The sequence below is a fragment of the Monodelphis domestica genome, chromosome 1 (assembly GCF_027887165.1).
Source record: "Monodelphis domestica isolate mMonDom1 chromosome 1, mMonDom1.pri, whole genome shotgun sequence".
Classification (NCBI taxonomy): domain Eukaryota; kingdom Metazoa; phylum Chordata; class Mammalia; order Didelphimorphia; family Didelphidae; genus Monodelphis; species Monodelphis domestica.
Window position 1 is genome coordinate 87,816,168 of NC_077227.1, and position 21,900 is coordinate 87,838,067.

The window sequence follows — 21,900 nt, forward strand, 5'->3', positions numbered from 1 at the left end:
ATAAAGTAATTCATGTATAAATGTCCTGAATTTTATTTTGGAAATGCTTTTGTTAGCACTTATCTTTGCTTAATTTAGCTAGCAAATCAGGACATTTTTTAAAAGGAGTTTGCTAACTGGATGACATCCATATAATTCAACAATTTCAATTTTTCTGCTAGAATGAATTATTAGGAGAAAACTCATTCCTTATATTGACCTTAAAATTTTTCTGTTGGGAAATGTAGCAAAGCCAGCTGGATGCCTAGGTTAAGTCTCATTTCTGGGAGTATGACCCTGGAGGACTGAGAATCATTTATTCTTACAGTATTCAGGGCAACTTTTTTAAGTCAACCTTAAGAGTTAAGATTTTAAACTTTGCGTTTATGTGTGTATGATTGGACTCCTTTGGCATTCTGATAAAACCTATGGAATACATCTCATGGATTACTTCTCAGAATCCTGCCTTTAAATATATAGAATTAAATTAATAGAATTACAAAGGAAAATGAATATGAAATTAAATTATCAATTTTTAAACTGCATGATTCACATGTTAAGAGGCCATATTTTAAGTTCTTTAGCTGCAGAGAAGATGATGATTCATTCTTTTTTTTTTAAACCTTTACCTTCTGTCTTGGAATCAATATTGGTTCCAAGACAAAAGAATAGTAAGGGCTAGGCAATGGGGGTTAAGTGACTTGCCCAGGGTCACACAGCTAGGAAGTATTGGAGGCCAGATATGAACCCAGGACCTGTCATCTCTAGACCTGACTACCAATGATTCATTCTTAAAAAATAATAATAGCTAACACTTATATAGCACTTACTATGTGCCAAGCACTGTGCTAAGTGCTTTACAGTTAAAAAGTTTCCATATGCAGGAATTTCTTATATTAATGTTTAGAAGATCCAATCCCTATGTCTTTTTTTTTTTTGGTTTATTTATATGTAGGTATAGTGTAAGCTTCTTTGAGAATGTGGACTCCCCCTGGCCTTTTCTTCTTTTATTTTGGACTTTATATACCCAATACAATTATAGTGTCCCAGAGTAACACTTACTAAATGCTTGTTGGATTTTTTATTTGTTGGTTTTCTTTCACTAGGGAGAGGGGAAAAGTATCAAAACTGAGTCATATTCTTTAGAAGTGGGATTTTGGAGCTCCTGCTACTTCATGCTGGCACAGTAAAAGGGACCTGAGTTGGGCCACTAGAAACAAGAAATCAAACCAAGGAAGGGAGCCCTATAAGGCCAATTAGATCCTAAATGTAGGAGAGGACAAGCAAGTAATAAACAAGTCTAGTAGAACAAGACCAGAGTAGAACATTGTCCCAAGGTGGTGTTACACTGGATCACAGGGGACCCAAGCCCAGGAATCTTATTTAGGTTTGAGAGACATGGTGGATAGAGAGGATCTGGAAAAAAGGGAGACAAGTTAATCTGAAGATGGACATGCGTGTAATGTAAGTCCAGATGGGGAAGCAGATTGCAGAGCCTGGGAAGATGAACACAGATGGAGGCAGTATACAATCATCATAATAACAACAATAATAGCTGATATTTTTATAGCACTTTAAAGTTTACAAGTCATTTTACTTGTCTTACTTGAGCCAGCTGCCTAGTGTGGAGATCTGGCAGCACAAAAGAAACTCAGGTTAGGTACCTGTGGAACAGTGTATCTGATACCCAGCCTGAGCAGTAGGTTTTATGCCTGGATGATGAATATACAAGATTAAATTATGACAGGAAAATAGGAGTGAGATGGCATGTATACCACTAACAAGATAGTCAAGGTCATTGTCGCCACTCTCAGCTTTGGCATTGTGCTTCCTACTTAATGTGGTCAGATGAGACTAAAAAATATGTTCTAGATCCAAAAGGATGGCAGAGCCCTACCAGTTGTCCTAGCCTATGGAGAAAGCAGTAGCTAAGGGTTTCAAGAGAGTTCTAACATCTAAAATGGCACATTATGTATAATGGTTAGGCCAGAAAAGATATATAGCTCAGATCAAAGTGTTAAGAACTCACAAGGATGTTGGTGTTAAAAAGCATCAAGAACATTAATTTCTTAGTGTCTCTTTGGGATAGCTGGCCAGTAACTCAGACCTTATGGGTGCCGCTAACCTAGAAGGTAATCATGGGTCAACAGACTTTTATTACTTTCAGGTCAGGGAAACATATGCTGATGTTTAATATTAGAGAGTATTAACATTACACAATTGAAAGGATTCAGAGTTCTAGTAGTTATTCTTAGGATAAATGACATTTTAAGTAGTCTTGAGACCAGAGTGACATTCAGTGTACAGTAGGGAATTTTATGGCATGATTGCATTCCTGAGGGCAAAGTCTTACTAATTTTGGTCATGGCAGTGGAGGAGAGTTCTACTGCTGCTCACAGATAGAGGAAGAAACCTAATTGGCTGTAAGGTGTTAACTGAAAGAAGGATTGATGTTATAGCATCTGATTTGTGACTTGTAGATACTTGAAGAGGATTTAGAACTCAGTGGCACCATTAAAACCTCAAATGTAGACTGCATATGAAAAATATGCAACGGATTATTTTGGTGGTATAAAGAATATTTTCTTAGTTTTCTTAGATTCAGGTGAAATATATCCCTTTTAAAATCAATTGTTCTAGAAGTAGCTCTCACAAATAGCATTTTGGCAATTTATAATGGTGATAGAAAAATTCATAAAGCTGGTATTTATCATAGTAGAGGATAAGAATTACTGCTTTGGCTAAAGTGTTCAGATCATCTTGACCAGGGTAATATCTTGGACAGACACCAATGAGTATATTATTTTTGTCTCTTCTACCTGAGCTCCCATGTCCAGGCAGTTACCAAGCCTTGAGTATTCCATTGTTTCAAAAATTTTTATTTAATTAACAAGCACTTAGTTTCCTGCTCTCCCAAATGGATGTCATTACTATTATTACCCCTTCCCTTTTCAATCCCATTGTATAAAAAAGAAAATACAAAAGAAAAGCTTTGTAACAAATATGGAAAGTTAAGCAAAGGAAATTGCCACCTTGGCCAGGTACATAAAATGTAAGTCTCATTCAGTAACCTAAGTTCATCACACCCAGGTCAGAAGGTGAGTCATACTCTTTATCATCAGTGCTTAAGAATTGTGACTGATCACTGCATTGATAAGTGTTAAGCCTTTCAAAGTTGTTTGCTTTTTCAGTCTTCTTATTATTGCATGGATTATTCCCCCAGGTCTCCTCACTTTTTTCTGCATCATTTCATCCAAATCTTCCCAGGTTTTTTTTCCCTAAACCCATTCATTATGTCATTTCTTGCTCTACAATAGTCCCTTCACATTCACATACTATTACTTTGTTCAGCCATTCTTAAAATGATGGGCACTCTTTTGGCTTCTAGTTCTTTGCTACTACCAAAAAATGCTTTAAATATTTATATAATCATAGCTCTTTTTCTTCCTAATTTATTTTATCTCTTTGGGGAATAAGCCTAATAGTGGGTATCTCTAAGTTAAAGGGTATGTGTGATTTAGTGATTTGGAGGGCAGCATTCCAAATTTCCAGTTCTGTTTCCATGTTAGCTCTCAGACTGGTTCTCTCCTTTTTATTCCTATTGGCTTCATGCTAGCATAGGATCTCATTACTACCTGTCTAGATAAAATGTGGAAGTGAACTCTACCCTTCTTCTCTCTCTCCTTACTATCCATCATGTACTTAGCTATCAGATTAGTCTTTCCTGTGTAAAGATTTTATCATGAATTTCTACTCTATTATTTTTGCTCACCAAATGGAAGCTAGATTCCCTAACCTGGCGTTTGCATTCTATGACTATGTTCTCTGCCAACACCCCAACAATTTTCTAATTCCAACAATTTTCTAATCTTATGTAACATTGCTCTCCACCCCTAATTAAGATAATACTTGTAAAACACTTAGCACAATTCTTGGCATAGTGGTTATTGTCCTTCATATTCAAAGAGGGCATCACTATGTTGGGTTCAATGTTCAGCATGTTTGACAGTGTTTGATTAGACCAGTAGGAGCTTGGAAGGCTGTATAACAGGTTAGGCAGGAATAGCCCACATAAACTGTCAATTAATCACGTAGTAAGTGCTTAACAAATGCCTCTTCCCTCCCTCCACTTCTTACTGATGCCTTCTTACCTCTTACACACCCTTTACTTTCTTGTTATTGTAATTTCACTATGAGTGGCAGTCTCTGTTTCCTTTTCCCTCTACCCCTACCTCTAAATCTATTAAAATTCTACTGGTTCTGAATAAAAATTAGAGAGTTACATTCTTATATTTGAAGTTACCTCTTCCATGAAGCCTTTTGAGGTTTTCTTTCAAGTGAAAATGGAATTCTCTTGCTCTTTGTCAAAACAGCCCTATTTATATAATAGTTACTATATAAATGTTTATTCCTTTCTTCCCTTCCCTCTGATCATATTCTGTTCTCTATTCTAGTTATTATGTTGTTACAAGTATATGTGTTATGTTTATCTCTATTTTCAACTATGAGCTCTGTGAGGACAAAAACTGTTTCTTAATTATCTTCATATCTCTTCCAGTACCTAGAACAGCACTCCTCACATATTAGGCACAGAATAAATTTTTAGTTAAAGGAATGAATGTACACCACCATGCCTCACCTCCTACCAGCCACCCCCTAACACTACTTCCTTGGCTTCTCTGTGGTAATGGAATTTGGATCAATACTTGTAATTATCCAAATCTACTCACGTGGTAACCATTTCATTTCTTATTGTTCTTTGCATTTCAGGATACCAGGACTGAGAGCATTTTTTCCTGTGTATATATGCCTTCTAATATAGCCACATCTAATCAACATCTCTCTGCCTGTATTGATTCAGTGTCTAGCACCTAGTAGTTACTCAGTAAACATATTTTGCTCAGTTGGAAATTAGAACAAGTTTCAACAAGATTTACAGCAAGGAGATATGACCTTTCTTTTCTTAATTCTGATGTATGATGACTTTAAGCATCCTAGTGAGGATAAGCAGCACGTAGGCACTTTGTGTCATTGAGGCTCTTTAATAAAATGGTATGGAATTTAGCAAAGTGTTTCTGTGTTTTCTTTTGTTTTCTTGATCTCTCTGTGATAAATACAAAGCCATCTTTTCATTGAGGCTACAGAAGTATGTATGGGCAGGGGGAAAAGTCCTGGAATTGGAGTGGGAAGAGCTAGCTTTGAATTCCAACTCCACTGTTTTCTAGTTTGGGGACCTTGAATAACTCATTTATCATCCTTGAACCTATTTCATCATAGAATTGATACCTGAACTACCTATCTTGAAAGATTTAGGGACATAAATAAAGATGCTTTATATACAACATATGTAAGTACATATCCACATATATATAATATGCACTTATATATTCATGTTTTATGTTTATGCACATAAATAAAGGTATAACTGCATACTTATGTATCTCAAAATTCTTAGTGCAGTTTTAAGTTTGGCCATCTTAAAAGTATGCTAAGAATTTTAAGAAATGCCATAGATACATAAAAGACCTTCACAAACATAAAATACTGTATGTTGTATATGCATTTCCCAGAACTGCTAAAGAATGTTAGTGCCCAGGTCTGTAGAACCTTGGATGGCTTTTATCCTGTTATCTGCACTCCCGTGGCACATGAACTTTTTTCTAACACTCAGAATTTTTTAGTAGATATTAGATTCTACTACAAAGCTACTGCTTTTAATTTTCTTCAGGGAAAAGTGTCAAGCAGTAAACTTCACTTTGGGACTACAAGACTGAAAGTGAAGAATGGATCCAAATATGCTTTGTAGCTGGTCTCAAAGTTACTGATGTTGCTAAGAACCAAAGTCAATATTTTTTTTTCTGTTTATACTCCTCTAGTCATTAGGATACAGAGCATGTTATTTCAGTGGACTTGAAGTAAAATCAACAAGTTCTAATGGGTTTTTTAGAGTTCAACCATGGGGTCATCTGGCTAACTAGTGGCAGGCAGCCACTCCCTGACTGCCAATCTCAAAAGCAATCTTACTTGGAAACATGGCCTCAAGACAGTAGCATGGAGAACAAATGGGGATATCAAAGCAAAACAATAGAAAAAAATGACAAAAAGAGAAGAAAAGAGGCATTATGTTGACATTCAAATGAACAAGCATTTGTCAGGAAATACTGTGCATACCTGTGGAAACAGACACCCCAGGAAACAAGAACAGAGGCCAGGAAATGAAAAGCTTGAAACATTATGGAGGCAAATATAAAACATCTGTCCAGTCTATAGTTCTTTGTTTTTCTTAAAAAAATTTTAACAATACCTTTGCATTCCAGGTTGTCCTCCTCTGGGTTTGGAGACATTAAAAATCACGGACTTTCAGCTGCATGCCTCAACAGTTAAGCGATATGGCCTGGGGGCTCACAGAGGCAGGCTCAACATCCAGGTAACAGTCATAGTTTTCCTGAGCAGTCAAAGTGATTCCAGTTGCAGAATTGTTCTATATTTTCCTCCTTCTTCTCCTCCTCTTTCCCACAATAAATTGGTGTTCTAGCCAAGAGCTTGTTATATGCAAGACTGTAGTCATAAGAACCTGGGTTGGTCCACTTTGCAGGGATAATTTTAAATAGATAAGATTTGGATTGTTCAGTTCTGTCTTCATGGGAGAATATTTTTTTAACTTCCTATAGAATAGGAGTAGAGCCATAGCTGGACACTCATTCCTCTACTCCCCTATCTAAACTAGAGTTAGTAGGCTACAATTATAATCATCAATTATACACTGGATATCTGTGTTCTATGAGTGTTTTGCCCTATTAAGGATTCAGTATACAAATCCCTTCTCACTTTACCTGATATCTCTAAAGGGGAGAGTAACAGTTTACTTTCAGTGAGCTTAGCCCTATCCCACCAAATACTTGTCATATGAGACAAAAAAGGATAATGAGCAAACCCTTATCCAAGCAAGCATTAAACAGAAATCAAGAAAGTTATACAAATTAGGTAGTGTAAAGATTAAAATTTAGGGGAGACTGAGGCAGGTAGAAATTAGTTTCTCTCTGCAAGAAGTATTATATTTTTTAGAGGTTTATTAAAGGTTAAAGATTAAAGAATATACAAGTAAGAAACATGTGCCTAGGCCAGAGGCCTAGACAAAATAACTTCACATCACGCAAGAGACGTGCCTGCTCCAAAACGGAAGTCCAAAAAGAGCCGAGAGAGAGAGAGAGAGCCTCAAAAGCCTTTGAATCAGCTTAAATACCTTCTCGATCTCAGCCCAGGTGAGATTACAAGGCATTCTGGGGAAGTGGAGCAAAGGCTCATGGGGATTGTAGTCCTGTATTTGAGTCTATTTTTTACAGTAGATAATAGAATAGACCAACCTAAATATATATACACACATATATATATATATATAACATATATACAATATTATAATACAAAATACAAGAGAAATATAAAATTTTAGGTCAACCAAGTAAAGAGTAATCTAACCAAAGAAATCTGCTCATAATAGTTTCTGGGGATACAGATGCTTTGAATCAAGAGGAATATTGGACAATGAGCTATCTCCAACTAAACAGACTCTCATTAGCTATTCCAAAGTCCATCTCTTCACTCTAACCCCATCTCTCTTTTTTTCCTTTTATTTATTTTTTTATTTGAATTTATTTAGTCAATTTAGAACATTATTTCTTGGTTACAATAATCACATTATTTCCCTCCCTCCCCACCACACACCCTCCCCGCAGCCAACACACAATTTCATTGGGTATTGCTTGTGTCTTTGATCAGAACCTATTTCCATCTTGTTGGTATTTGCATTAGGATGTTCAGTTGTTTTTCTTCTGTGTTTCTACTCCCACAGTTTTTCCTCTGAATGTGGATAGTGGTTTTTCTCATAGATTCCTCCAACTTGTTCAGGATTACTGCATTGCCACTAATGGAGAAGTCCATTACATTTGATTATACCACAGTGTATCAGTCTCTGTGTATAATGTTCTCCCATTTCTGCTCCTTTCACTCTGCATCACTTCCTGGAGGTTGTTCCAGTTCACATGGAATTCCTCCTGTTCATTATTCCTTTGAGCATAATAGTATTCCATCACCAACATATACCATAATTTTTCAGCCATTCCCCAATTGAAGGGCATCCCCTCACTTTCCAATTTTTTGCCACCACAAAAACGCAGCTATGAATATTCTTGGACAAGTCTTTTTCCTTATTATCTCTTTGGGGTACAAGTCCCAGCAGTGCTATGGCTGGATCAAAGGGCAGATGGCTTTTTAGCGCCCTTTGGGCATAGTTCCAAATTGCCCTCCAGAATGGTTGGATCAATTCACAACTCCACCAGCAATGCATTAATGTCCCAACTTTGCCACATCCCCTCCAGCATTCATTACTTTCCATTGCTGTCATGTTAGCCAATCTTCTAGGTGTGAGGTGATACCTCAGAGTTGTTTTGATGTGCATCTCTCTGATTATAAGAGATTTAGAACACTTTTTCATGTGCTTATTAATAGTTTTGATTTCTTTATCTGAAAACTGCCTATTCATGTCCCTTGCCCATTTTTCAATTGAAGAATGGCTTGATTTTTTGTACAATTGGTTTAGTTCTTTGTAAATTTGAGTAATTAGACCATTGTCAGAGGTTTTGTAATGAAGATTTTTTCCCAATTTGTTGCTTCCTTTCTAATTTTGTATGCATTAGTTTTGTCTGTACAAAAACTGTTTAATTTGATATAATCAAAATTATTGATTTTACATTTTGTGACTATTTCTAAGTCTTGCTTGGTTTTAAAGTCTTTCCTTTCCCTACGATCTGACAAGTATACTATTCTGTGTTCACCTAATTTGCTTATAGTTTCCTTCTTTATATTCAGGTCATTCACCCATTGTGAGTTTATCATGGTGTAGGGTGTGAGATGTTGATCCAAACCTAATCTCTCCCATACTGTCTTCCAATTTTCCCAGCAGTTTTTATCAAATAGTGGGTTTTGGTCCCAAAAGCTGGGATCTTTGGGCTTATCACTTGCTGAGGTCATTTACCCCAAGTCTATTCCACTGATCCTCCTCTCTGTCTCTTAGCCAGTACCAAATTGTTTTGATGACCACTGCTTTATAGTATAGTTTGAGATCTGGAACTACAAGTCCTCCTTCCTTTGCATTTTTTTTTTTATGATTTCCATGGATATCCTTGATCCTTTGTTCTTCCAAATGAACTTTGTTATGTTTTTTTTTTTTTTCTAATTCAGTGAAAAAGTTTTTTGGTAGTTCAATGGGTATGTCACTAAATAAGTAAATTAATTTGAGTAGGATTGTCATTTTTATTATGTTAGCTTGTCCTATTCATGAGCAATAAATGTTTTTCCAATCGTTTAGATCTAGTTTTAATTGTGTGACAGTTTTATAGTTGTGTTCATATAGTTCCTGTGTTTGTCTTGGCAGATAGATTCCTAAGTATTTTATATTCTCTAGGGTGATTTTCAATGGGATTTCTCTTTCTAATTCTTGCTGCTGAACTGGGTTGGAGATATATAGAAATGCTGATGACTTATGCGGGTTTATTTTGTATCCCTCAACTTTGCTAAAGTTGTTTATTATTTCAACTAGCTTTTTGGTTGATTCTCTACTATTCTTTAAGTAAACCATCATATCATCCTCAAAGAGTGACAGCTTGGTCTCCTCAATGCCTATTTTAATACCTTCAATTTCTTTTTCTTCTCTAATCACTATAGCTAGTGTTTCTAGTATGATGTTAAATAATAGAGGTGATAATGGGCATCCTTGTTTCACTCCTGATCTTATTGGGAAGGCTTCTAGTTTATCCCCATTGCATATGTTGTTTGCTGACGGTTTTAGATATATACTGTTTATTATTTTTAGGAAAGGCCCTTCTATTCCTATACTTTCTAGTGTTTTCAATAGGAATGGGTGTTGTATTTTGTCAAAGGCTTTTTCTGCATCTATTGAGATAATCATATGGTTTTTGTTGGTTTGCTTATTAATATGGTCAATTATTTGAATGGTTTTTCTAATATCAAACCATCCTTGCATTCCTGGTAAGAATTCTACCTGGTCTTAGTGAATAACCCTTGTGATGACTTGCTGGAATCTCTTTGCTTGTTTCCTATTTAAGATTTTTGCATCTATATTCATTAAGGAGATTTGTCTATAGTTTTCTTTCTCTGTTTTTGACTTGCCTGACTTTGGAATCAGTACCGTGTTTGTGTCATAAAATGATTTTGGTAGAACTCCTTCTTTGCTTATTCTGTCAAATAGTTTGTATAATATTGGAATTAGTTATATTTTGAATGTTTGATAGAATTCATTTGTGAATCCATTTGGACCTGGGGATTTTTTCTTAGATAGTTCTTTGATGACTTGTTCAATTTCTTTTTCTGATATGGGGTTGTTTAAGTAACCTATTTCTTCCTCTGTTAGTCTAGGCAATTTATATTTTTGTAAATATTTATCCATATTACCTATATTGCCATATTTGTTGCCATATAGTTGGGCATAATAGTTTTTAATGATTGCCTTAATTTCCTCTTCATTGAGATGAGATCTCCCTTTTCTTCTTGGATACTGTTAATTTGGTTTTCTTCTTTTCTTTTTATAATTAGATTGACCAATACTTTGTCTTTTTTATTTGTTTTTTCAAAGTACCAGCTTCTAGTCTTATTTATTAAATTAATAGTTCTTTGATTTTCAATTTTATTAATTTCTCCTTTGAGTTTTAGGATCTCTAATTTAGTCTTCATCTGAGGATTTTTAATTAGTTTACTTTCTAGTTTTTTAATTTTCATGTCCAATTCATTGGCCTCTGCACTCTCTAGTTTGTTAATACATGAACTCAAGAATATAAATTTCCCCCTGAGTACTGCTTTGGCTGCATCCCATAGGTTTTGAAAGCATGTCTCATCATTGTCATTTTCTTTAATGAAATTATTTTTTTTTCTGTGATTTGTTCTTTAACTAACCAGTTTGGGAGAATTGTATTGTTTAGTTTCCAATTAATTTTTGATTTACCTCTCCATGTACCCCTACTAATCATTATTTTCATTTCATTGTGACCTGAGAAGGTTGTATTTATTATTTCTGCTCTTTTGCACTTGTTTGCAATATTTTTATGCCCTAATACATGGTCAGTTTTTTTGGAAATGTACCATGTGCTGCTGAAAAGAAGGTGTATTCCTTTTTGTTCCTATTTTAACCCCATCTGTCTTGAAGCTTGCTACTTTTTGGTATCTCCAAAGTCTCTCTGATAAACAAGTGTAATGTATCTCTAATTTATATAGTATCATAGGTTCTAAGATCAGTCACTAAATCAGTAAGCATTTATGAAGTGACTACCTTGCCATGTACTATACTAAGCAGTGGAGGTATAATGAAGAACAAAGGACAGTCTTGGCTTTCATATAAATCATGTTCTAAGGGGGAGACAACTTAAAATTTCAAAGAAGATATATACAGGATAATTGGAGATAATGAATGGAAAGAAGGTGGTAACTTTAAAGGAGATTAGGAAAGGGTTCTTGTAGAAGGTGAGATTTTAGCTGGGACTTGAAGAAAGCCACTGAAGCCATGAGGTAAAGATGAAGAAGAATAGAATTCCAGATTTATGGAAGAGTTAGTGAATATGGATGATGATGGTAAATGAATGATATTGTATAAAGAACATCAAGGAAACAGGGGTCACTAGAACTCAAAGTGGCTAATGCAGGATTGATGGTCTAGGAAAGAACTAAAGATTGGAGGGATTGGAGGTCACAGTAAGGACAAAAAAAGATTATCTCAATTAATCAGAGTCCCATCTCCATATATGTGTGTGTATACACACACACACACACACACACACACAAACACACACACACTTATATATGATATCACATATCTTTCAGGGATAGCCTTTTCCCACATTGGTTGGGATTATACATGAGTGCACTTTCTATTTGTATCTGATAAGAACCATATTTCAATAGTGTCATGGGAAAAGCAATCAGTTTATTCTAGGTTAAGTCCACACTTTGGCTCTGCCATTTATTAGCTTTGTGACCAACTTCTCTACCAGCCAGAATCTTCTCCTCCTCCAGTTTCCAAACTCATGGGGCCCCTCCCTCATCAAGGTGATCAGTTCCACACACTCTTCAGCCTGGCACTTTTTTTCTAGTGCCAGCCTTGTCACAGCAATAGCACAGGGCCCTTACCAACTTTATCATCCACTGAACCTCCTACCTCCAGTCAGTCCTTTTCCTAAGATTACATCTTATATATAATAAATGCTCAATTAATATTGGTTTAATTGTTTTAAATTTAATGTCTGTCAACCAAGCACCATTTGTTAACTACTTGCTATGTGCCAGGAAGTATGGAAAGAACTGAGACCCTTATTCCAAGAATGAAGCAATCTTTAATAAGAGGGACTTTACATTTCCATGGAAAAACTAGTACACATATAGATACATAAAGCATAAATATAAAGTGAATAAAATATATACTACATATATGAATATAAATACAAATACAAAGTAGTTAAAAGATGGCTTGTGATGGGAGGCACTAATAGTTGGGGAAGGAGAGAAGAATGGATTCAGGCAGAAGATGGGATTTGAATGGAGTCTTAAAGGAAGAGAGCAAGACATCTGTGAATTAATAGCAAAGAGGGAGTTCATTCCAGGCATGTAGGATAGCCAATATAGAGGCATGGAGATAAGGGATGGAGTATCATGCTAAGTAACAAAGAGGAGGAGAGTGTGGCTGGATTGCAGAGTGTGGAAAAGGAAAAGAATGTTCAATGAGACCAGAAAAGGGGACAAGTTATGTTGGGCTTTAAAAACTAAAGAGAGGAAAGAGGAACCTATTGGAATTGTCACATGGTCAGATATGTACTTATAGAAAATTTTGAAACAATCTGTCATCAAGTATTATTAAGTACTAATTGTTTGCCAGGTGTTGTGCTAGACACTATGCTAGAGGTTTAAAGCAATGAAACAATCCCTAATATCAAAGAGGTTACATTCTACCTTGTATACATATAAAGTATATATGAAACATATGCAAAATAGTCATTTTGGAGGGGGATTATTAACTATGTAATTTAGGAAAGGCTTCAAGAGTAGATGGCCTTTGATCAAGGGATCATAGATTTAGAGCAGAAAAGGACTTCAGAGACCCCTGAATTCAATTCATTGACTTTACTGATAAGGAATCTGAGGCTTAGAACACTTAAATGATTTAGCAAGGGTCACATGGTTAGGAATCTGAGTCAAGATTTCTGAAATCAAATCTTGAACTTTATCCACTGAGCTACCCAGCTTCTTTCAGGAACATGTTTGATTATAAAGAAGCAGTTATGAGGAAGGAATCCATTCTAAACATGAGAGGTGGTCAGGGCAAAGGCATGCAGAACAGAAATGAAGTACAACAAAGATCAAGGCCAGTTTGGCTGAAACATAGTAAGTGGGGAAAGAGATACTATATAATTAGTCTGGGGCATATTTTTTGTTGTTGTTCAATCATTTCCGTCATTTCTGATTCTTCATGACCTCATTTGAGGTTTTCTTGGCAAAAGAGACTGGAGTAGTTTGCCTTTTCCTTTTCAAGCTTATTTTAGAGTTGAGGAACTGAGGCAAACAGAATTAAGTGACTTGTGCAGGCTCACACAGCTAGTTAGTTGAGGTCTGAGATTGGATTCAAACTCAGGAAGATGATTCCAGGCTTGGCTCTCTATCCACTGTGCCACCACCTAACTGCTCATGGGACTTGACTAGGAAGGACTTGAAATGCTATTTTATGATTGCTCCTAGGGGCTATAAGAAACTTAGAATTTATTGAGTAGGGTAATAACATATGCCTTAAGGAAATCTTTTAGCAGCTATGGAGAATGTGAGAGAGACAAACTGTGAAGGTGAACTTAGAAACCCACTTTGTATACAAATATTTGGAATAGGATATGTGTGTATTGAACATGAACACCCTACTTAGAATCCTTCCTTCATTTACACATATTTCTCTTCATAGCAGATGTTAGTATACTATTGGATCTCCCAAACAGCACACCTTTTCTTCTTATATTTAATCACTATTTAATTTGCCTACAAATCTATATCTATCTTTCTTTCTTTTCATTCCCTTTCTTCATTTTCTTCTTCCTGTCTTTCTTTTTTTCCCTTCTTTCTCTCCCATATAGCACTTTAAATTAGCAAAATACTTTCCATGCATTATTTCATCACAGTTTCAGCAGTTTTCATTATATTGCAGGCAATAGCTTGCTTTTCCAACCACTACTCTCAGGCAGAAGTGGGAATCTCACAGTGTCTGACTGCTTTTCTCCTCAGGGTTCTTGGTGGTAAATCAGAGGGAACTAGGGATAGTATTCTAGTACTATAGTTCACAAGTATTAGTGGGATTCCTTTATTAATTATCATATTATTTCAATTAGGCAGCAACTAGTTTTTAGAAATAAATATTTAATAAGTAGTTAATATAAATACAATTGTTACAAACTATCCAATCAAACTGGGAGGTATGTCCTTTTGCAAGTACATATAGCATCCAGGGATAATCTGGCTCAGGCTGATAGAACATATGACAAAGGGGCAACCTGCAGGTTTTTGGAAGTTCTTCTGATTAAATAAGTACTTTCTTTCCCCTTTTGGGTGTCATCACAAACTTCCTCACAGGCAAAATGTAGTTTTCTACTCAGTACCCTATATAATTCGGAAGCTGTCTTGCTTCTTTTCTAGTTTGTCCTCCCTTCTTGACACAGACACTCATCAGCCATTGCTAGGTCAGGAACTTTTCTAGGGTGCTGATAAACAACTCAAATCCTCTGACCTATTGAAAATCATAGTCATCATTTGGCAAAGGATTGTGAGGAAAAGAAGAAGCATAAGCTCTTCTCCCCTCTCCCTTAAGTGATTTAGTCTCAGAGGCTTGTGGAACTATTACCATAAAAATGGAATGCTTTTCAAATTCCTACTTCTAAACCTTTTCGTTGTTTTTTACAAGACTGAGTCTTTTCAACCAATTCTAATACACTTCTTGAGTAGTCATTTCATTTCAGTCTATAGCTTTCCTTACTTTCAAATTGAATAAAGACTTTTGACCCACTCATTGATTTAAGCAGAGGTGTCCTCATCTGATTTAAATGGAGTGGGAGGTGGATTGATTTAATTGATCCCTCCAGTCTACTCACATTATCCTAACAGACCTATGATAGATCCATAATTATTATCATTCTCATTTAATGCATTAAAAATGAGCCCCCAAAAGTCGGAGACTTACTTATGGTCACACAGCTATTGAATTTATTGGATTTAATATTGGATTTAAATCCACATTTTCCAGACTCTAAGGTTATCACTCTACACACATATACTAGTTCTGCCATGTTTCCTTTTTTTTGTACCAACGTCAGTCTTGCCACTTGGTTCTCAATCAATAGGATACCTGAGTCTTTTTCTTACCAATCCAAAAAAAAAAACAAAAAAACAAAAAACAACCTACAGAGTGGCAAGTACCAACCTCCTCTAACAACTTCTAGGAAAGACCAGCATCTTCCTTCTTTCCTATTGGTCCAATAGTATACCATACTATTTTAATTTTAATTATTATTAATTAATTAATAAGTATGATTTTAATCTCTCAGAGCCTTGGTTTATTTTAGCTGTAAAATAAGAGTGATGTTACTTGTACCCACAAGACTTTTATGAATATCAGATGAGATAATTTGTGTAGAATGCTTTTTAATCATAGAGAATTACATAAATGAGTTCTTGGTGGTAATAACATTATTTGAGATTACATTTATAGTATCTTCTATATTTTGTTCAATGTAATAAATGGTTCACCCTATAAATTGCCTTAAATATAAGCATTTCTTTGTCCTATACTAAATAGCTACATGTAAGAATAAAATATGTTTAACACTGAGACCCACTTAATAGTCATGGCTTCTGAATATTCTTGTCAGTTCAGGCTTTGGATATTCTTACATTTATAGAAACTCTTGTAAAATAAAGCTTCCTTTCTCTTAGATAGAGACCTCCAGAAAGTTCTATGGGTCTCTTATCTGTATCTGTCCACTAAAACACACACGCGCACACACACACACACACACAAAGAAAGAAATCTTTACAAATGAACATTTGGATCTAATTAAAATAAGTACTAGAAAATTACCATCTGGGTTTTTCTAAACACGATATTTGATGAACTTGGAGATTTTTGGTCAGGCATTCAAAAGGTATTTTTAAAGTTCTTATTATGAGCCCAGAAGCATATTAAACACTGTTGGGGTGGGGATTAAAAACCAAACAATCATTATCCCTTCCCCTGTAATTGAGAGGCATGGCCTTCTTCAGTTATTTCAGTACTTTGCTGTCCCTGGTGATTTTAAAATATACCAACTTTACCTTATCATTTCCCCCTTCTCTTTTTATCTCCATTTCCACCAGTAGGTCATTCCTACATCCCCAATGGCTATGGCTGTACCTTAGATATTACTGCCATTAAGAACTTTTTCACCTCTCAGAACTTAAACTATGAAATTTATCTTCCTAACTAAACACACACACACACACACACACACACACACACACACACACACACACACACACACACTTAGGGGAGCCTTTAAATATCTTTTTGCCATTTTGCACCTACCTTCTATCCCTAACAATTTTACCAAAATTTTTCTCTTTAAGGTCAACAGCAAAATCCCTAATTTCTAACCCAGGGTTCAGAGATGTGCTATCTATATTTCAACATATCAGTTTCCTTTGGCTTGGACCTAGAGAGATAAGAGATATTAGCTTAGAAATAAAGAAGACTGGCAGCTGAAAGGAGGCAGAGTCCTTTGGGACTCAGATTCAACCCTCTAGGCTCGACTGTTGCGGGGTTTAACTTATCAAAGCATCCTTTTCCCTTTTCCCATCAATACCTTCCTTTCCCTTTTCTAAAACAATGTTAGTTTAAGTCAAATTCAAAAAAGGCAAAGGGAGACCCAGAATGAAGTAGGAAGGCTGGTTCAAATGAGAGAGTCCAAACCAAACTTCTGAGTCAAACGATATAGTGATGCAACATTTTTAAAAACTCAGTCATTTTTCTCAAGGAGCTTACATTCTAATTTTAATTATAATTATTTCATTAGAAGCTTTGATTTTTCTATGCAATCAATTTAGTAGTAAAGTTATAGCCCCTGCTAGAGTATCCAGTAAAAAGCATCTCCCTTTATCTTATGGAGTTTGTCTTGCCAAGAAAAAATGTAAAATAAGAGAATAAAGTCACAGAAAGATGACCATGACAAGATAATTGACTGAACACCTTTCCAAAACTTTTTAAGATACTTCTTATCAGTGCTGAGACACCATCCCTTCTCTAAGTCTCTCTGCTTCATAGATTACCTTTAAATAAATACGAGCCAAAGGGATGGGAATATAGAAGTGATTAAACATCACATTTGTATAGTCTCTCTACATAAATTTTCTTTCACTGTATATTCTTCCTGATCATTTTTGATTAAAAAATCTTATCTCTCTTCTTTAATTCTTTTAAAAAATGCCTCAGATAAATAAAAAATTAATTGGAAATTAAACATCATGATTCTCCAAAACCAGCTAGTTAAAAACCAAATCATAGAAACAATCACTTCATTGAAGAAAATGACAATGGTGACACATCCTTTCAAAACCTATGGGATGCAGCCAAAGCAATACTCAGGGGGAAATTTATATCCTTGAGTTCATATATAAACAAATAAAAAAGGGCAGAGGTCAATGAATTGGGTGTGCAAATTAAAAAACTAGAAAGTGAATGAATTAAAAATCCTCAGATGAAGACTAAATTAGAAATCCTAAAAATCAAAGGAGAAATTAATAAAATTGAAAGTCAAAGAACTATTAATTTAATAAATAAGACTAGAAGCTGGTACTTTGAAAAAACAAATAAAACAGACAAAGTACTAGTGAGTCTAATTTAAAAAAGGAAAGAAAAAAACCAAATTGACAGTATCCAAGATGAATAGGGAGACCTCACCTCTAATGAAGAGGAAATCAAGGCAATCATTAAAAACTACTATACCCAATTATATGGCAACAAATATGGCAATCTAAGTGATATGGATGAATACTTACAAAAATATAAATTGCCTAGACTAAAGGAAGAAGAAATAAATTTCCTAAACAACCCCATATCAGAAAAAGAAATTGAACAAGCCATCAAAGAACTCCCTAAAAAATCCCCAAGTCCAGACAGATTCACAAATGAATTTTATCAAGCATTTAAAGAACAGCTAATCCCAATATTATACAAACTATTTGACAGAATAAGCCAAGAAGGGGTTCTCCCAAATTCTTTTTACGACACAAATATGGTACTGAACCCAAAGCCAGGCAGGTTAAAAACAGAGAAAGAAAACTATAGGCCAATCTCCCTAATGAATATAAGTGCAAAAATCTTAAGTAAGTTACTAGCAAAAAGTCTTCAGCAAGTCATCACAAGGGTTATCCACTATGATCAGGTAGGATTCGTACCAGGAATGCAAGGATGGTTCAATATTAGGAAAACCATCCACATAATTGACCACATAAACAAGCAAACTGACAAAAATCACATGATTATCTCAATAGATGCAGAAAAAGCCTTTGGCAAAATACAACACCCATTCCTATTGAAAACACTAGAAAGTATAGGGATAGAAGGGCCTTTCCTAAAAATAATAAACAGTATATATCTAAAATCATCAGCAAACATCATCTGCAATGGGGATAAACTAGAAGCCTTCCCAATGAGATCAGGAGTTAAACAAGGATGCCCATTATCACCTTTATTATTTAATATTGTGCTAGAAACACTAGCAGTAGCAATTAGAGAAGAAAAAGAAATTGAAGGTATTAAAATTGGCAATGAGGAGACAAAGCTGTCACTCTTTGCAGATGATATGATGGTCTACTTAAAGAATCCTAGCGAACCAACCAAAAAGTTAATCGAAATAATCAGCAACTTTAGCAAAGTAGAGGGATACAAAATAAACCCGCATAAGTCATCAGCATTTCTATATATCTCCAACCCAGTTCAGCAGGAAGAATTAGAAAGAGAAATTCCATTTAAAGTCACCTGAGACAATATGAAATGCTTAGGAATCTATCTGCCGAGACAAACACAGGAACTATATGAACACAACTACAAAACACTCTCTGCACAATTAAAACTAGATCTATACAATTGGAAAAACATTAATTGCTCATGGGTGGAATGAGCGAACATAATAAAAATGACCATCCTACTCAAACTTATCTATATATTTAGTGCCATACCTATTGAACTACTAAAAAACTTTTTTACTAAATTAGAGAAAACCATAACAAAGTTCATTTGGAAGAATAAAGGATCAAGGATATCCAGGGAAATAATGAAAAAAAAATACAAAGGAAGGTGGCCTTGCAGTCCCAGATCTCAAACTATATTACAAAGCAGTGGTCATCAAAACAATTTAGTACTGGCTAAGAGACAGAGAGGAGGATCAGTGGAATAGCCTTGGGGTAAATGACCTCAGCAAGACAATCTATGACAAACACAAAGATGCCAGATTTTAGGACAAAAATTATCTTTGTCTTTAATGAATAATGCATGGAAATGATCAAATAAAATACTATAAAATTGAAAAAAAAAAGAATATGAGCTTCAGAGTCTTCTGAAGATGGGACTCTAGAAATCCTCAAATAATGAAGCCTGTGAAATAGTTGCAAATATTCAAATTTACATTGTTCAATGTTATAGTTATATAAAATATAATTATTTATTACAGCTCAATGGAAAACATGCAATGTGAAGTCAAATAATGTATCCATCTCATGGTGTTCATTATTTCCATTAATCTGTACCTACTTGTAAAATATCACAGTGGCATAAACACTGCAAATTAATATAGACAAAATATTAGCTCTGTCATAGATTTGTGCTTAGCATATTTTGAGCATTGAAATTTGGGTAGAAGGATGATTTCATTCATTTACATTAGAAGGAATTATCTGTCAAAGCCTTGTAGTTACCTTTCCTCTGATGATTCTCTAGTATGTCAAAACAATCCCTCAATAAGATTGCTGAATTTAAAAAAAATCCACTATTTGATAAAAAACTTTTGGGAAAATTGGAAGACAGTGTGGGAGAGATTAGGTTTGAATCAACACCTCACACCCTACACCAAGATAAACTCAGAATGGGTGAATGACTTGAATATAAAGAAGGAAACTATAAGCAAATTAGGTGAACACAGAATAGTATACTTGTCAGATCGTAGGGAAAGGAAAGACTTTAAAACCAAGCAAGACTTAGAAATAGTCACAAAATGTAAAATCAATAATTTTGATTATATCAAATTAAACAGTTTTTGTACAGACAAAACTAATGCATACAAAATTAGAAAGGAAGCAACAAATTGGGAAAAAATCTTCATTACAAAACCTCTGACAATGGTCTAATTACTCAAATTTACAAAGAACTAAACCAATTGTACAAAAAATCAAGCCATTCTTCAATTGAAAAATCGGCAAAGGACATGAATAGGCAATTTTCAGTTAAAGAAATCAAAACTATTCATAAGCACATGAAAAAGTTTTCTAAATCTCTTATAATCAGAGAGATGCAAATCAAAACTACTCTGAGGTATCACCTCACATCTAGCAGATTGACCAACATGACAGCAAAGGAAATTAATGAATGCTGGAGGGGATGTGGCAAAGTAGGGACATTAATGCATTGCTGGTGGAGTTGTGAATTGATCCAACCATTCTGGAGGGCAATTTGGAACTATGTCCAAAGGGAACTAAAAGACTGTCTGCCCTTGATCCAGTCATAGCACTGCTGGGTTTGTACCCCAAAGAGATAATAAGGAAAAAGGCTTGTACAAGAATATTCATAGCTGGGCTCACTCTTTGTGGTGGTCAAAAATTGGAAAATGAGGGGATGCCCTTCAATTGGGGAATGGCTGAACAAATTGTGGTATATGTTGGTGATGGAATAATAAAGTGGAGGAATTCCATGTGGACTGGAACAACCTCCAGGAAGTGATGTAGAGTGAGAGGAGCAGAACCAGGAGAACACTGTACACAGAGACTGAAACACTGTGGTATAATCAAATGTAATGGACTTCTCCATTAATGGCTTTACAATGTCCCTGAACAATCTGCAGGGATCTATGAGAGAAAAAAAAATCTATCCTCAAGCAGAAGACAAACTGAGGGAGTAAAAACACAGAGGAAAAGCAACTGCTTGACTTGCTTGACTACAGAGGTTGAGGGGACATGATTGAGGAGAGACACTAAATGAGCACCCTAATGCAAATACCAACAACTAGAAAATGCGTTCGTAGCAAGGACACATGTGATACCCAGATGAATCGGGAGTCGGTTAGGGAAGGGCTGGCGGGGGGCGGGGGGGAGAAAAGAAAATGATCTCTGTTTCCAATGAATAATGTATGAAAATGACCAAATAAATTAATGTTTTTAAAAAAAATGCCTTCCCTTCCGTCTTAGAATCAATATTGTGTTTTAGGTCCAAGGCTGAAGAGCAGTAAGGGCTGGACAATTGGAGTTAAGTGACTTGCCCAGGGTCACACAGCTCTGAGGTCAAATTTGAACCTATGACTTTCCATCTTTAGGCCTGGCTTTCAATTCACTGGGCAACCTAGCTGCCCCCTTAATTCTCTTCTTTCACTGTTAAGTTGGTATATTAGCATGAATGTAACCTCTTTCACACTCTCATTTCCATTCATGCACTTTGCCACCATTCATGGGGGATCCCTGGCACAAACAACCAAAGCTGGAAATGTAGTTAGTTGGGTATAATAAGATATTTCAACCACTCAGATACCACATGGTGAGAAAATGACTACACCAGGGCCTCTTATGATTATCCATCTCCATTAGAAATTTAGT

General features: G+C 35.4%; 1 protein-coding gene across 2 annotated transcripts in view; it reads left to right on the forward strand.

Annotated features, from left to right (window-relative positions):
• The window catches only part of CPXM2 (carboxypeptidase X, M14 family member 2), a 294,314-nt gene that overhangs the window by 96,322 nt on the left and 176,092 nt on the right, over positions 1-21,900 (forward strand). For both annotated transcript variants that reach the window (XM_007478849.3, XM_001376113.3), the window contains exon 3: positions 6,297-6,406. In XM_007478849.3, the coding sequence (XP_007478911.1) occupies positions 6,297-6,406 (110 nt within the window). The remainder of the gene's footprint in view (positions 1-6,296; positions 6,407-21,900) is intronic.